This window comes from Oncorhynchus gorbuscha, linkage group LG03 (genome assembly GCF_021184085.1).
Source record: "Oncorhynchus gorbuscha isolate QuinsamMale2020 ecotype Even-year linkage group LG03, OgorEven_v1.0, whole genome shotgun sequence".
Lineage (NCBI taxonomy): Eukaryota > Metazoa > Chordata > Actinopteri > Salmoniformes > Salmonidae > Oncorhynchus > Oncorhynchus gorbuscha.
In genome coordinates, this window is record NC_060175.1 from 73828776 (window position 1) to 73845031 (window position 16256).

At 43.6% G+C, this 16256-nt stretch overlaps 1 protein-coding gene across 6 annotated transcripts in view; it reads left to right on the top strand.

Moving 5' to 3' along the window:
• ccdc30 (coiled-coil domain containing 30) overlaps window positions 1–16256 on the top strand; it is a 40840-nt gene that overhangs the window by 18996 nt on the left and 5588 nt on the right. For 5 of the 6 annotated variants that reach the window (XM_046343664.1, XM_046343663.1, XM_046343668.1 and 2 more), the window contains 8 exons: window positions 161–283; window positions 624–794; window positions 6357–6566; window positions 7277–7434; window positions 13306–13471; window positions 13936–14057; window positions 14429–14570; window positions 14860–14996. In XM_046343664.1, coding sequence (XP_046199620.1) covers window positions 161–283; window positions 624–794; window positions 6357–6566; window positions 7277–7434; window positions 13306–13471; window positions 13936–14057; window positions 14429–14570; window positions 14860–14996 — 1229 coding nt within the window. The remainder of the gene's footprint in view (window positions 1–160; window positions 284–623; window positions 795–6356; window positions 6567–7276; window positions 7435–13305; window positions 13472–13935; window positions 14058–14428; window positions 14571–14859; window positions 14997–16256) is intronic. The other variant, XM_046343666.1, reaches the window with a different exon arrangement.

Consider the following 16256-nt stretch of genomic DNA (forward strand, 5'->3'; position numbering starts at 1 on the left):
ATATCGAATTGTGTCGCCACATAAATCAATTATCAGTGATTGTTTATGTATCTTCCATAACAAAGATTTTGTGTCTGTCTTTCTGTCTGTTCTGTGTGTGCTGTGTGTTCTGTGTGTTCTGTGTGTGTGCGTGCGTGTGCGCTCTGCACTCCTCTCCTAGCAGGCGTCTCTAAAGTGTGAGCTGAGTCGTCTGCACGCCACCCTGGAGGAGGAGCGGCAGCTGGCCAATCAGCACCAGCTGGCCCTGCAGGCCCAGATCAACGAGGCCCAGGCCCGCACTAAGGTCAGTACCCAATGTCCCCTCAACGGCCTGTCAGTGTAACTCAATCAATACTGTCACGCATAATGCACTGAACAACGATAAGCCAATATTACTCAACGTTATCCCGGGACGATAAGCCAAAATTACTCAATCAAATTACTGTCACACCTGATGCACTAAAGTCTAAGAAACAAAATGTCTAGTCCCTAATATAAACACAAATATAAAGCCAGGGAAAAAGTGTTTCACGCAGCACTTTTTGAAATATTGTCTGATATTCTCCTTTTTGAGGTGAACCAGCCCTTCCAATTCAGTGGCTTATCTGTTCCCCCACCATCCCTCTTCCCCAATGCCTACCCAGTCCCAGGACTCCGTGCTGGGACAGAAAGCTGAGGAGAGCAAGCAGCTGAAGCAGGACCTCCAGAGAGCCCAGAGTCTGTTCACCTCGGCTGAGAGGGAGCTACGCTACGAGAGAGAGAAGAACCTGGACCTCAAGAGACACAACGCCCTCCTGGACCAGGAGAAGATCAAGGTACACTTAACACTACCACATGTTCACTGACGGCCAATTCTAACTTTCACCGACAGTTTCACTTAGTCATGCATTGATGTCAATGGGAGTGAGACTTAAATGCTTAAGTGGAAGTTAGGATTCGCCCGTTAAATCGTACCGACCATCGAGCCTAGACATTATCTTGTTATCCTCTTAAAACATTGTTTTATATATATATATATATATATATATATATATATATATAATCTCATATACAGTCGTGGCCAAAGGTTTTGAGAATGACACATTAATTTCCACAAAGTTTGCTGCTTCAGTGTCTTTAGATATTTTTGTCAGGAATACTGAAGTATAATTACAAGCATTTCATAAGTGTCAAAGGCTTTTATTGACAATTACATGAAGATGATGCAAAGCGTCAATATTTGCAGTGTTCTTTTTCAAGACCTCTGCAATCTGCCATGTCATGCTGTCAATTAACTTCTGGGCCTCATCCTGACTGATGGCAGCCCATTCTTGCATAATCAATAATCAACTGTTCCTGGATGGTTGGGAGAAGTTGCTCTCAGAGGATGTGTTGGTACCATTCTTTACTCATGGCTGTGTTCTTAGGCAAAATTGTGAGTGAGCCCACTCCCTTGGCTGAGAAGTAACACCACACATGAATGGTCTCATGATGCTTTACTGTTGGCATGACACAGGACTGATGTTAGCGCTCACCTCGTCTTCTCTGGACAAGCTTTTTTCCTGATGACCCAAACAATCGGAAAGGGGATTCATCAGAGAAAATTACTTTACCCCAGTCCTCAGCAGTCCAATCCCTGTACCCTTTGCAGACTATCACTCTGTCCCTGATGTTTTTTCTGGAGAGAAGTGGCTTCTTTGCTGCCCTTCTTGACACCAGGCCATCCTCAAAAGTCTTGGCCTGCTGCCATTCCTGAGCAAGCTCTGTACTGGTGGTGCCCCGATCCCGCAGCTGAATCAACTTTAGGAGACGGTCCTGGCGCTTGCTGGACTTTCTTGGGCGCCCTGAAGCCTTCTTCACAACAATTGAACCACTCTCCTTGAAGTTCTTGATGATCCGGTAAATGGTTGATTTAGATGCAATCTTACTGGCAGCAATATCCTTGCCTGTGAAGCCCTTTTTGTGCAAAGCAATGATGACATGTGTTTCCTTGCAGGTAACCATGGTTGACAGAGGAAGAACAATGATTCCAAGCACCACCCTCCTTTTGAAGCTTCCAGTCTGTTATTCGAACTCGAACAGCATGACAGTGATCTCTAGCCTTGTCTTTGTCAACACACTGTGTTAACGAGAGAATCATTGACATGATGTCAGCTGGTCCTTTTGTGGCAGGGCTGAAATGCAGTGGATTTTTGGGGGGGCGATTCGGTTAATTTGCATGGCAAAGAGGGACTTTGCAATTAATTGCAATTCATCTGATCACTCTTCATAACATTCTGGAGTATATGCAAATTGCCATCATACAAACTGAGACAGCAGACTTTGTGAAAATTAACATTTGTGTTATTTTCAAAACCTTTGGCCACGACTGTACACTACCATTCACAATTTTGGGGTCACTTAGAAATGTCCTGGTTTTTGAAAGAACACTTTTTTTTGTTGTCCATTTTTAAAATAACATCAAACTGGCAGCTTCATTAAATAGTACCCGCAAAACACCAGTCTCAACGTCAACAGTGAAGAGGTTACTCCGGGATGCTGGCCTTCTAGGCAGAGTTGCAAAGAAAAAGACATATCTCAGACTGGCCAATAAAAGATTAAGATGAGCAAAAGAACACAGACACTGGACAGAGGAACTCTGTCTAGAAGGCCAGCATCCCAGAGTCACCTCTTCACTGTTGACATTGAGACTGGTGTTTTACAGGTACTATTTAATGAAGCTGCCAGTTAATGACTTGTGAGGCATCTGTTTCTCAAACTAGACACTCTAATGTACTTGTCCTCTTGTGCAGTTATGCACTGGAGCCTCCCACTCCTCTTTCTATTCTGGTTAGAGACAGTTTGCGCTGTTCTGTGAACACAGTAGTACACAGCGTTGTACGAGATCTTCAGTGACTTGGTAATTTCTCACATGGAATGGCCTTCATTTCGCAAAACAAGAATAGACTGATGAGTTTCAGAAGAAAGGTATTTGTTTCTGGCCATTTTGAGCCTGTAATCGAACCCACAAAATGCTGATGCTCCAGATTTTTTTAATTTATTCATTTCACCTTTATTTAACCAGGTAGACAAGTTGAGAACAAGTTCTCATTTACAATTGCGACCTGGCCAAGGTAAAGCAAAGCAGTTCGACACATACAACAACACAGAGTTACACATGGAGTAAAACAAACATACAGTCAATAATACAGTAGAAAAATAAGTGTATTTACAATGTGAGCAAATGAGGTGAGATAAGAGAGGTAAAGGCAAAAAAAGGCCATGGTGCAAAGTAAATACAATATAGCAAGTAAAACACTGTAATGGTAGATTTGCAGTGAAAGAATGTGCAAAGTAGAAATAGAAATAATGGGGTGCAAAGGAGCTAAATAAATAAATAAATACAGTAGGGGAAGAGGTAGTTGTTTGGTCTAAATTATAGATGGGTTATGTACAGGTGCAGTAATCTGTGAGCTGCTCTGACAGTTGGTGCTTAAAGCTAGTGAGGGAGATAAATGTTTCCAGTTTCAGAGATTTTTGTAGTTCGTTCCAGTCATTGGCAGTTGAGAACTGGAGTTGGTTTTGGGGGTGACCAGAGAGATATATCTGCTGGAGCGCGTGCTACAGGTGGGTGCTTCTATGGTGACCAGTGAGCTGAGATAAGGAGGGACTTTACCGAGCAGGGTCTTGTAGATGACCTGGAGCCAGTGGGTTTGGCGACGAGTATGAAGCGAGGGCCAGCCAACGAGAGCGTACAGGTCGCAGCGGTGGGTCGTATATGGGGCTTTGGTGACAAAACGGATGGACTGCATCCAATTTATTGAGTAGGGTATTGGAGGCTATTTTGTAAATGACATCGCCAAAGTCGAGGATCGGTAGGATGGTCAGTTTTACGAGGGTATGTTTGGCAGCATGAGTGAAGGATGCTTTGTTGCGAAATAGGACGCCAATTCTAGATTTAACTTTGGATTGGAGATGTTTGATGTGAGTCTGGGAGGAGAGTTTACAGTCTAACTAGACACCTAGGTATTTGTAATTGTCCACATATTCTAAGTCCGAACCGTCCAGAGTAGTGATGCTGGACGGGCGGGCAGGTGCAGGCAGTGATTGGTTGAAAAGCATGCATTTAGTTTTACTTGTATTTAAGAGCAGTTGGATGCCACAGAAGGAGAGTTGTATGGCATTGAAACTTGTCTGGAGGGTTCTTTACACAGTGTCCAAAGAAGGGCCAGAAGTATACAGAATGGTGTCGTCTGCGTAGAGGTGGATCAGGGAGTCACCAGCAGCAAGAGCGACCTCATTGATGTATACAGAGAAGAGAGTCGACCCAAGAATTGAACCCTGTGGCACCCCCATAGAGACCACCAGAGGCCCAGACAACAGGCCTTCTTATTTGACACTGAACTCTATCAGAAAAGTAGTTGTTGAACCAGGCAAGGCAATCATTTGAGAAACCAAGGCTATCGAGTCTGCCAATGAGGATGTGGTGATTGACAGAGTTGAAAGCCTTGGCCAGGTCGATGAATATGGCTGCACAGTAATGTCTCTTATCGATGGCGGTTATGATGTCGTTTAGGACCTTGAGCGTGGCTTTGTTTGTTAACTTTGCTTTCGAAGACCTTAGAAAGACAGGGTAGGTTAGATATATGTCTGTAGCAGTTTGGGTCTAGAGTGTCACCCCTTTGAAGAGGGGGATGACCGCGGCAGCTTTCCAATCTTTCAGAATCTCAGACGACACAAAAGCGAGGCTGAACAGGCTAGTAAATAGGGGTTGCAACAATTTCGGCAGATAGTTTTAGAAAGAAAGGGTCCAGATTGTTTAGCCCGGCTGATTTGTAGGGGTCCAGATTTTGCAGCTCTTTCAAAACATCTGCTGACTGGATTTGGGAGAAGGAGAAATTCGGAAGGCTTGGGTGAGTTGCTGTGGGGGGTGCAGTGCTGTTGACCGGGGTTGGGGTAGCCAGGTAGAAAGCATGGCCAGCCGGTGAAAATGCTTATTGAAATTCTCAATTATAGTGGATTTATCGGTGTTGACAGAGTTTCCTATCCTCAGTGCAGTGGGCAGCTGGGAGTAGGTGTACTAATTCTCCATGGACTTTACAGTGTCCCAGAACTTTTTTGAGTTTGTGTTGCAGGAAGCAAATTTCTGCTTGAAAATCTAGCAGTGGCTTTTCTAACTGCCTGTGTATATTGGTTTCTAACTTCCCTGAAAAGTTGCATATCACGGGGGCTGTTCGATGCTAATGCAGAATGCCATAGGATGTTTTTGTGTTGGTTAAGGGCAGTCATAGCCCTTGGTTCTCTCCAGACCTATCTGTTCCTGGTTCTAAATTTCTTGAATGGGGCATGCTTATTTAAATGGTGAAGTGTTTCAGGGAGCGGTTGACAGTGATGAGTGGAGTTCGTTTGACCGCTGACACATTACGGATGCAGGCAATGAGGAAGTGATCGCTGAGATCTTGGTTGAAAACAGCAGAGGTGTATTTAGAGGGCAAGTTGGTTATGATGATATCTATGAGGGTGCCCGTGTTTATGGCTTTGGGGTGGTACCGGGTAGGTTCATTGATAATTTTTGTGGGGATTGAGGACATCAATCTTAGATTGTAGGATGGCTGGGTGTTAAGCATGTCCCAGTTTAGGTCACCTAGCAGGACGAGTTCTGAAGATAAATGGGGGGCAATCAGTTCACATATGGTGTCCAGAGCACAGCTGGGGGCAGAGGGTGGTCTATAGCAGGTGGCAACGGTGAGAGACTTGTTTTTAGAATTGGATTTTTAAAAGGAGAAGTTCAAATTGTTTGAGTACAGACCTGGATAGTAGGACAGAACTCTCAACTCTCAGATACTCAACTAGTCTAAAGAAGGCAAGTTGTATTGCTTCTTTAATCAGCACAACAGTTTTCAGCTGTGCTAACATAATTGCAAAAGGGTTTTCTAATGATCAATTAGCCTTTTAAAATGATAAACTTGGATTAGCTAACACAACGTGCCATTGAGTGATGGTTGCTGATAATGGGCCTCTGTACACCTATGTAGATATTCCATAACAAATCTGCCGTTTCCAGCTACAATATTCATTTACATCATTAACAATGTCTACACTGTATTTCTGATCCATTTGATGTTATTTTAGTGGATAAAAAATGTGCTTTTCTTTCAAAAACAATGACATTTCCAAGTGACCCCAAACCTTTGAACAGTAATGTATATTTTTTTAACAATACAAAACATACACATGCAAACGACAACATACAGACGCACACAAACATTTACATCACCACCCATGCCCAGATCCATCTGCTCATCCACTTATTGTCATTGTGTGTGAGAGGTAATTATCTTCACCACACTTACATTTGTAGTTTCAGCACACAGTCATTTTGTGCTTTGGGGATTCGAAATGTGGACTTCCTTTCCCAGGTGTGTGCGGAGCTAAAGCAGGCCCAGGCAAAGCTTTCCCAGGCAGAGCAGACTGGCTCGGGGCAGGCTGCGGAGATGGAGCGGCTGCAGCACAGGCTCCGAGAGCTGGAACTGGAGCTGGCCCGCAGCGGGCAGAGCCACAACACCAACGCAAGCCTGCAGGAGGAGCTTCAAGCAGAGAGAGTCCGCGTCATCTCCGCAGACAAGAAGGTTCCTCAGTTCTCACTCAATACTGAGCCATCATGATTGCTTAGCGATAATGGAACATGCCATTTAGGGTTTTTGATTCATCATATTTTACAGAAACATTTGTCCTTTCAGTGCAAACACATCAACACATCCTGCTCTTCAACAGTGTAAGCTAGACACACCAATCTAACTTTATAATATGCAGCTGGCTCAACTTAGTTTGCCATTAATTTTTTTTGCTAATATTTATACTTTTTTTTGTTCTTTTTGTAATACTTTGTTTTTATTGTAGGAACACAAATAAAGTAAAATAAAAGAACAACAAAAAATATCTGGTAGTTACAGTGCACGTCATACCTTCATCATATTAGTTACATCTTTGAATTAGACCTTTTTTGAGTATGAAACCCATTTTTCCCAGTATTCCTAACCTCTCTCTTCTTGTGTTCTTAAAGCAAAGGTCATACGCTCCATGTGGTGTATTTCTTTTACAATGTCTATCCATTGTGTTACTGTGGGAGGGTCTTTTTTGTAGCTATTTCTTAGTGATAGCCATTTTACTGGCTGCCAGTAGGACCTTCAAGAGGTACTTTTCTCTATTGTGTAAGTTATCAGGTATTTCACCCAATATTTAAACTTTTTAAACTATAAAGCTTTTTGGACCCTCCCAAAAGTATGTATATTCTTTCATGTAAGTGAACCCCTTGCTGTGACCTGGCTGTGTTCTGTAGGTGTTGGAGCTGCAGCAGAAGCTGAAGAGTGCCCACCACCAGCTTCGTCTGGAGGAAGCCCGAGCCGGGGAGACCAGCCGGCTAGAGAGGGACAGTAGGGACATGTCCGACACCCTCTCCTCTCTCCGAGCCAGACAGCTGGAGGACCAACTCCAGAGGTGATTACTACTGTAAAGAAAGCAGAGGCATTGGATAGCTGAATATCCCATTGACCCGCACTGGTCAAGGAGCGATTGGTAACTTCCACATAAGTCAAATTTTCACTTAGTCATGAATTGATATCAATGGATTTGCCCCCAAGTGGTTAACTCATTTCAATTCAATTTAGTCTGGTTCCTTTTCCAACTCATAGTGTGTGTGTGATAGTGAGGGTTGGTGCAGAGCCACACATTGGAGGTGTCATAATACCCATAAAACCTAGCTGTCAAACACTATACATTTTCCCCATAGGGGATTTTAGAAACACTTAAAATAAGGGCTGTGTTTGTGTAGGCTTACCCTGGTGTGATGTTTTGATAAGCATGTAAATCTCTCTCGGATTAGGCGACTCTTTTATAAATATATTTGGCTCTATTTACTCTGATTTTGAAAATGCTAATTAGCATCAAAGTAGACATCATCATGCAAAACTACAAATCCCTGCAGGCTCCTGCATGTCATCTCTAGCTGACACCTTTGCTAACAGGTGTTTTGTCAATTTGTGCCAACACAAACTCAAAAAAGTTCTGGGACACTGTAATGTCCATGGAGAATAAGTACACCTCCTCCCAGCTGCCCACTGCACTGAGGATAGGAAACTCTGTCACCACCGATAAATCCACTATAATTGAGAATTTCAATAAGCATTTTTCTACGGCTGGCCATGCTTTTCACCTGGCTACCCCTACCCCAGTCAACAGCACTGCACCCCCAACTCGCCCAAGCCTTCCCCATTTCTCCTTCTCCCAAATCCAGTCAACTGAAGTTCTGAAAGAGCTGCAAAATCTGGACCCCTACAAATCAGCCGGGCTAGACAATCTGGACCCTTTCTTTCAAAAACCATCTGCCGACATTGTTGCAACCCCTATTACTAGCCTGTTCAGCCTCTCTTTCGTGTCGTCTGAGATTCCCAAAGATTGGAAAGCAGCTGCGGTCATCCCCCTTTTCAAAGGGGGGGACACTCTAGACCCAAACTGCTTCAGTCCCATATCTATCCTACCCTGCCTTTCTAAGGTCTTCGAAAGCCAAGTCAACAAACAGATTACCGACCATTTCGAATCCCACTGCACCTTCTCTGCTGTGCAATCTGGTTTCAGAGTTGGTCATGGGTGCACCTCAGCCACACTCAAGGTCCTAAACGATATCTTAACCGCCATCGATACGAAACAATACTGTGCAGCCATATTCATTGACGTGGCCAAGGCTTTTGACTCTGTCAATCACTACATCCTCATCGGCAGACTCGATAGCCTTGGTTTCTCAAATGATTGCCTCGCCTGGTTCACCAACTACTTCTCTGATAGAGTTCAGTGTCAAATCAGAAGGCCTGTTGTCCGGGCCTCTGGCAGTCTCTATGGGGGTGCCACAGGGTTCAATTCTTGGGTCGACTCTCTTCTCTGTATACATCAATGATGTCGCTCTTGCTGCTGGTGAGTCTCTGATCCACCTCTACACAGACGACACCATTCTGTATACTTCTGGCCCTTCTTTGGACACTGTAAACAACCCTCCAGACAAGCTTCAATGCCATACAACTCTCCTTCTGTGGCCTCCAACTGCTCTTAAATACAAGTAAAACTAAATGCATGCTTTTCAACCGATCGCTGCCTGCACCTGCCCGCCCATCCAGCATCACTACTCTGGACGGTTCTGACTTAGAATATGTGGACAACTACAAATACCTAGGTGTCTGGTTAGACTGTAAACTCTCCTTCCAGAATCCAAAATGAAATCTAGAATTGGCATCCTATTTCGCAACAAAGCATCCTTCACTCATGCTGCCAAACATACCATCCTACCGATCCTCAACTTTGGCGATGTCATTTACAAAATAGCCTCCAATACCCTACTCAATAAATTGGAGGCAGTCTATAACAGTGCCATCCGTTTCGTCACCAAAGCCCCATATACTACCAACCACTGCGACCTGTACGCTCTCGTTTGCTGGCTCTCGCTTCATACTCGTCGCCAAACCCACTGGCTCCAGGTCATCTACAAGACCCTGCTAGGTAAAGTCCCCCTTACCTCAGCTCGAGCTCCGGCAGGTATATCTCTCTGGTCACCCCCAAAACCAATTCCTCCTTTGGCCGCCTCTCCTTCCAGTTCTCTGCTGCCAATGACTGGAACAATCTACAAAAATCTCTGAAACTGGAAACATTTATCTCCCTCACTAGCTTTAAGCACCAGCTGTCAGAGCAGCTCACAGATTACTACACCTGTACATAGCCCATCTATAATTTAGCCCAAACAACTACCTCTTACCCTACTGTATTTATTTATTAATTTTGCTCCTTTCCACCCCATTATTTCTATTTCTACTTTGCACATTCTTCCACTGCAAATCTACCATTCCAGTGTTTTACTTGCTATATTGTATTTACTTTGCCACATTGACCTTTTTTTTGCCTTTACCTCCCTTTTTTCACCATTATTTAACCAGGTAGGCTAGTTGAGAACAAGTTCTCATTTGCAACTGCGACCTGGCCAAGATAAAGCAAAGCAGTGTGACACAGACAACAACAGAGTTACACATGGATAAACAATAAACAAGTCAATGACACAGTAGAAAAAAGAAAGTCTATATACGGTGTGTGCAAAAGGCATGAGGAGGTAAATAGGCCATAGGAGCGAATAATTACAATTTATCAGATTAACACTGGAGTGATAAATGAGCAGATGATGATGTGCAAGTAGAGATACTGGTGTGCAAAAGAGCAGAAAAGTAAATAAAACAAAAACAGTATGGGGATGAGGTAGATAGATTGGGTGGGCTATTTAAAGTTGGTGAGGGAAATAAGTCTCCAACTTAAGCAATTTTTGCAATTCGTTCCAGTCACTGGCAGCAGAGAACTGGAAGGAAAGGTGGCCAAATGAGGTGTTGGCTTTGGGGATGATCCGTGAGATATACCTGCTGGAACGTGTGCTACGGGTGGGTGTTGTTATCGTGACCAGTGAACTGAGATAAGGCAGAGCTTTACCTAGCATAGACTTATAGAGGACCTGGAGCCAGTGGGTCTGGCGACGAATATGTAGCGAGGGCCAGCCAACTAGAGCATACAGGTCGCAGTGGTGGGTGGAATAAGGTGATTTGGTAGCAAAACGGATGGCACTGTGATAGACTGCATCCAGTTTACTTAGTAGAGTATTGGAAGCTATTTTGTAGATGACATCGCCGAAGTCGAGAATCGGTAGGATAGTCGGTTTTACTAGGGTAAGTTTGACGGCGTGAGTGAAGGAGGCTTTGTTGCGAAATAGAATGCCGATTTTGGATTGGAGATGTTTAATATGAGTCTGGAAGGAGAGTTTACAGTTTAGCCAGACACCTAGGTATTTATAGTTGTCCACATATTCTAGGTCGGAACCATCCAGGGTGGTGATGCTAGTCGGGCGGACGGGTGCGGGCAGCGAACGGTTGAAAAGCATGCATTTTGTTTTACTAGCGTTTAAGAGCAGTTGAAGGCCACAGAAGGAGTGTTGTGTGGCATTGGAGCTTGTTTGGAGGTTAGTTAGCACAGTGTCCAAGGAAGGGCCAGAAGTATACAGTGTATATGGTATATGTATATGGTGTCGTCTGCATACAGGTGGAACAGGGAATCGCCCGCAGCAAGAGCGACGACATTGATATATACAGAGAAAAGAGTCGGCCCAAGAATTGAACCCTGTGGTACCCCCATAGACTGCCAGAGGTCTGGACAACATGCCCTCCGATTTGACACACTGAACTCTGTCTGCAAAGTAGTTGGTGAACCAGGCGAGGCAGTCATTAGAAAATCCAAGGCTATTGAGTCTGCCGATAAGAATATGGTGATTGACAGAGTCGAAAGCCTTGGCCAGGTCGATGAAGACGGCTGCACAGTACTGTCTTTTATCGATGTCGGTTATGATATCGTTTAGTACCTTGAGTGTGGCTGAGCTGCACCCGTGACCAGCTCGGAAGCCGGATTGCACAGTGGAGAAGGTACGGTGTGATTCGAAATGGTCAGTGATCTGTTTATTAACTTGGCTTTCGAAGACTTTAGATAGGCAGGGCAGGATCGATATAGGTCTGTAACAGTTTGGGTCTAGGGTGTCTCGGACGATACGAAGGAGTGGTTGAACAGGCTGGTAATAGGCGGCGGATAGTTTTAGAAAGAGAGGGTCCAGATTGTCTAGCCCAGCTGATTTGTACGAGTCCAGGTTTTGCAGCTCTTTCAGAACATCAGCTGTCTGGATGTGGGTGAAGGAGAAGCTGGGGAGGCTTGGGCGAGTAGCTGCGGGGGAAGCAGAGCTGTTGGCCGGGGTTAGAGTAGCCAGGAGGAAGGCATGACCAGCCGTTGAGAAATACTTATTGAAATTTTCGATTATCATGGATTTATCGGTGGTGACCGTGTTACCTAGCCTCAGTGCTGTGGGCAGCGGGGAGGAGGCGCTCTTCTTATCCATGGACTTTACAGTGTCCCAAAACTTTTTGGAGTCCCTTATCTCACCTCATTTGCTCACATTGTATATAGACTTATTTTTCTATTGTATTATTACATTTAAGTCATTTAGCAGACGCTCTTATCCAGAGCGACTTGACTGTATGTTTGTTTTACTCCATGTGTAACTCTGTTGTTGTATGTGTCGAACTGCTTTGCTTTTTCTTGGCCAGGTCGCAATTGTAAAGGAGAACTTGTTCTCAACTTGCCTACCTGGTTAAATAAAGGTGAAATAAAATAAAAATGTAAAACTTGCACAAGACATGGCGCTGCATGGTCAATCGTCCGTCTGCATTGGCCGTGCAGAAATCAGGGCATTCATACTGTACTTCTTGCTGTTGTCAAGGAAGTGAGTTTGTGTTTATACAGGACCTCCCGCCCTCACCTACCATCAACCAATCATGTCAATGCAGAGCTATACGGAGCCCTATGCATTGTTGCAAAATTTGAGAGTCGGTGCGGAGCTCAATTTGGCCCCTGCGTGCCTCCCGGAGGCTCCCAATTGCATCACCACCGTCCATACGGCGCTTTAGACCACATTTTCCGATCAAGCATAAATTGGCTTTTACACAGCTATCAAAACATCGCGCCAGGGTAAGCCTAGATGAGAAGCAGCTCTTATTTTAAGTGTTTTTAAAATCCTCTATGGAAAAAATGAATGGTGGAAAAACTGACTGCTATGTTTTATGGGAATTGTAACTCATACTGTGGTACTCTACAGTCAGAGAATAATAGTCTGCTGAGGCACTTTATAAAATACACTACTTTGGATCTTTTTTCTCTCACTCACTACTATATTGCTTTTACCCCCGCAGCCTTTAAAGATCATTGAGTGAGCTGTAGGACAGAAGAAAAGGCCTCCAGGGATCACATTGAAAAAGAGACTCGTAGCTCAATCAGATTTCATTCATCACATGCTCCAAATACAACAGGTGTAGACTTTACTGTGAAATGGTTATAAGTAAGAAAAGTTTAGCAAGGAAATAGTAACACAATAAAATAATTAACAAGGCTATATACAAGGAGTACCGGTACCGACTCAATGTGCAGGGGTACGAGGTAATTGAGGTAATATGTACATGTAAGTAGGGGCAATGGTGACACGGCACATCAGGATAGATGATAAACAGTAGCCGCAGCATATGTGAGGAGTGTGTGAGTGAGTGGCATCAATATGTTTGTGTGAGTGTATGTAGTGTGTGTCTATGTTTGTTGTAGTGTGTGTGTGTATCGAGCCAGTGCGAGAATATCAGTGCAAAGAAAAGTGCACATTTATATTTAAAAGGATGCCACTTTTAAAAGTACCAAAACACCGAGTGCCTGATCTCACTATGGCTGTATCTCATGCCCCCACATCACTGCCCCCTTGAACAGGAAGCTGTTGGAGCAGAGGGAGGAGGAGCTGCAGCAGCAGGTGCGTTCTCTGAGGGGGAAGGAGGGATCACTGGGACGCAACAACTCAGAGCTCAAACACCTCACACAGCAGCTGGAGACACGCCTAGCTGTCCTGGAAGCCGAGCATGGCAAGGCCAGAGAGGAGGTCAGTAGATACTGGGCCCAGACGTGGGTTCAAATACTATTTGATATTTTTCTAAAACTTGGAGCGTTTGTTTTAGTCTGTCAAGAATGCCAGGGGCGTGGGGTTTGCACTTTTGGGACTTTTTCTATTTGTTCCATGGCAACATGGAAGCTAGCTGGTGACCAGCTAATGTTTTTGAAATCATCTCAAATAGTATACCTACAGGATCTACCTCTGAAGCGAGTTTCCAATCCCGTAGTTCTGTTACTTTTCTCTGCCCTCATTCAACTTTTATAAGATAATGTTTTGAGAAGTGTATGTATTTTTAAAGGCCGAGCTTCAGGTTAAAAACGTCATTTCGTGACTATTCAAATCAGGTCATTTGTATAATTTGATATTCGTCAATTCGACTCCATGGGGTCAACCCTAGTAATAGGAGTACAGATTGAACGTTGTGTTGTGCGTATGCATGCTCTGGTCTGCAGCAGAGAGAGAGCCAGAGGTCGTGTCTTCAGCTGGGAGAGGAGTTGGTGGCCAGTCAACAGGAGAGTGAACGGCTCCAGGAGGAGCTCCAGCAGGTCATCACACAGCTGGACACTTACATCAGGTCAGAAGCCTGTTCGTCAAGTAGCCTATAAAAGGATTTTCACAGTACTGTACCAAACTGGCCTGGCTATGTATCCCACCAGTTGCTGGAAAGGGAATATCAGTCAGCACAGTTTGGGTAGTTTGTGCACTATAGTGTGAAAAGGGAATATATATATATATATATTTATTTATTTATTTATTTATTTATTTATTTATTTATTTATTTGCTCACACACACCACCCTCTCCAGCGACTTATTGTACACATACACAAACATTAAGATGACTTCCTCCATGAATACCATAAACACTAGACTAATATTAAACTACACCTCAATGACACATCATGAATGCTCCAACATCTCTCCCACGTCCCCGTTCCACATTACAGGAAGTACAATGAGAAACAGTCGCAGCACAAGACCAAGCTGAGGAAGGCCAAGCAGATCTTCCTGATGGCCACGGCCCAGAGAGACCGCACCATCCAGAAACTGGAGAATGACCTTGCCCTGGCCTCCAGCCTCTCCCACAAGGTCAGTCTGTCTGTCAATCAGTCTGTCCGTTTTTCAGTCATTTCATTGGTTTCATGGTTCATTTCATGAACAGGGACAGGTACAAACACATTGACACATTGAAGTAACAATCATCCGATGCTATATGCTCATTTTGTCTGCCCTTTTTGAAAAGAGTGGCATCTGTAGTGTCACAGTGTCTGTTGTCTGAGAGGGCATTGAGATGTGGCATGAGCAGTTGCTGTAGTAGTAATAATAGTGATGATAGCCTTGAAGGACTCTAACTCTCTTCTTCTCTTATGGTATGCAGGAGAAAGACTGGATCAGGACAGTTATGGAGGAGAATGAAAAATTGCTGGTAGAGAAGAGAGAACTTCTGAGGAGGATGAGCGAGGCAGAGGAGATGGGGAGCAACGGCATGAGAAAGGCCTCCAATGTTCAGCACAGGTACTGAATACTCCATCTATGAATTTGCGTGTGGTTACATTTCTCCATCCCCATTCCTTATTTTTGTAATAAGTAGTTAAAGCAAGGTGGGGCTGCCAAATTAAGGAGTGTGTCTTTTGGTCAAGTGTTGATGTGAATGTGTTCACCACACGCAACTCCGGCTGTAACATAGTCACCTGGGTATAGTTCAGCGAAATTAGGGAAAGTTCCACAAAACCAACGTGTGAATTTCAGTCACTGCTTCTCCATAGACTGCTTTCAAGGTAAGGAAACAAATATCTAAATACCGTAAAACTTCAATTAAACACGAATAGCCACCTGTCACTTTTTTAAAAGCCAGGCATTTCAGCAAATAAATCCCTGTTTCAAATAAACACAGGATCTTAATGAATTGTTTGAGGTTTGATTTGTTACATTAAATAATTCAGTATTGACTCAAAAAAATTAAATCATCCATTTTTATTGCCAGTAAGAAACAACTAGCCATTGGCTGCCAACAGCTGAGAACTGCAAGCTAACTGGCTAGAAGAAAACAGTCAGTAATTGGCAGATCGCCCTCTAGTGGTGAAAGTACAACTGCAGGAAATGCAGTCAGTCAAATTATTCTGTCAAGGAAAAGTAATATATTATTATTTTTTTTTTATGGAGGTATACTAAGACAAAAGAAAAATTACATTAACTAGGTTTCCATTAAATTGGCGACCGATTTATGGGAATATTTTTTTTAAAGCATAAAGGAAATATTTGCATTTTTCCACCAGTGGTGTTTCCACCAAACAGACTGGTTGTGGATAAATAATCACTGCGTGATGATGTAGTGCAGACACAATTTATTTTTTCGCTTATGTTTTCATGTACCAAATAAAATCTATTTCATTGCATTTTCAATAGCTTTTGTCACAACTGTTGCATTAAATAGCAAATGTGCCTACTATGGTCTTGGTACGTGAGCTCTAGCCAACAGCTCGCAGATACAGTGTGGGTAGGCTGTGCAGGTAGTCTAGTAAACTGCATGTTTTCCCTGAGTCGTAACGGGAGAACCACACACCATATCATCGCGTGCCTCAAAGCTTACTTCTATATGATTATTATTTCAATATTTTCCACCACCATTTTTCACACTTCATTTTACAGACATAAAGATGTTGAACAAACAAGTTCTGTCAGCATTTAAAAAATTGTACTGAAACTTTTGATTGTTTTTAAATATGGTATGACTCGCATAAACTCTGGATGGAAACGTGGTTACAGTGTGTAAAT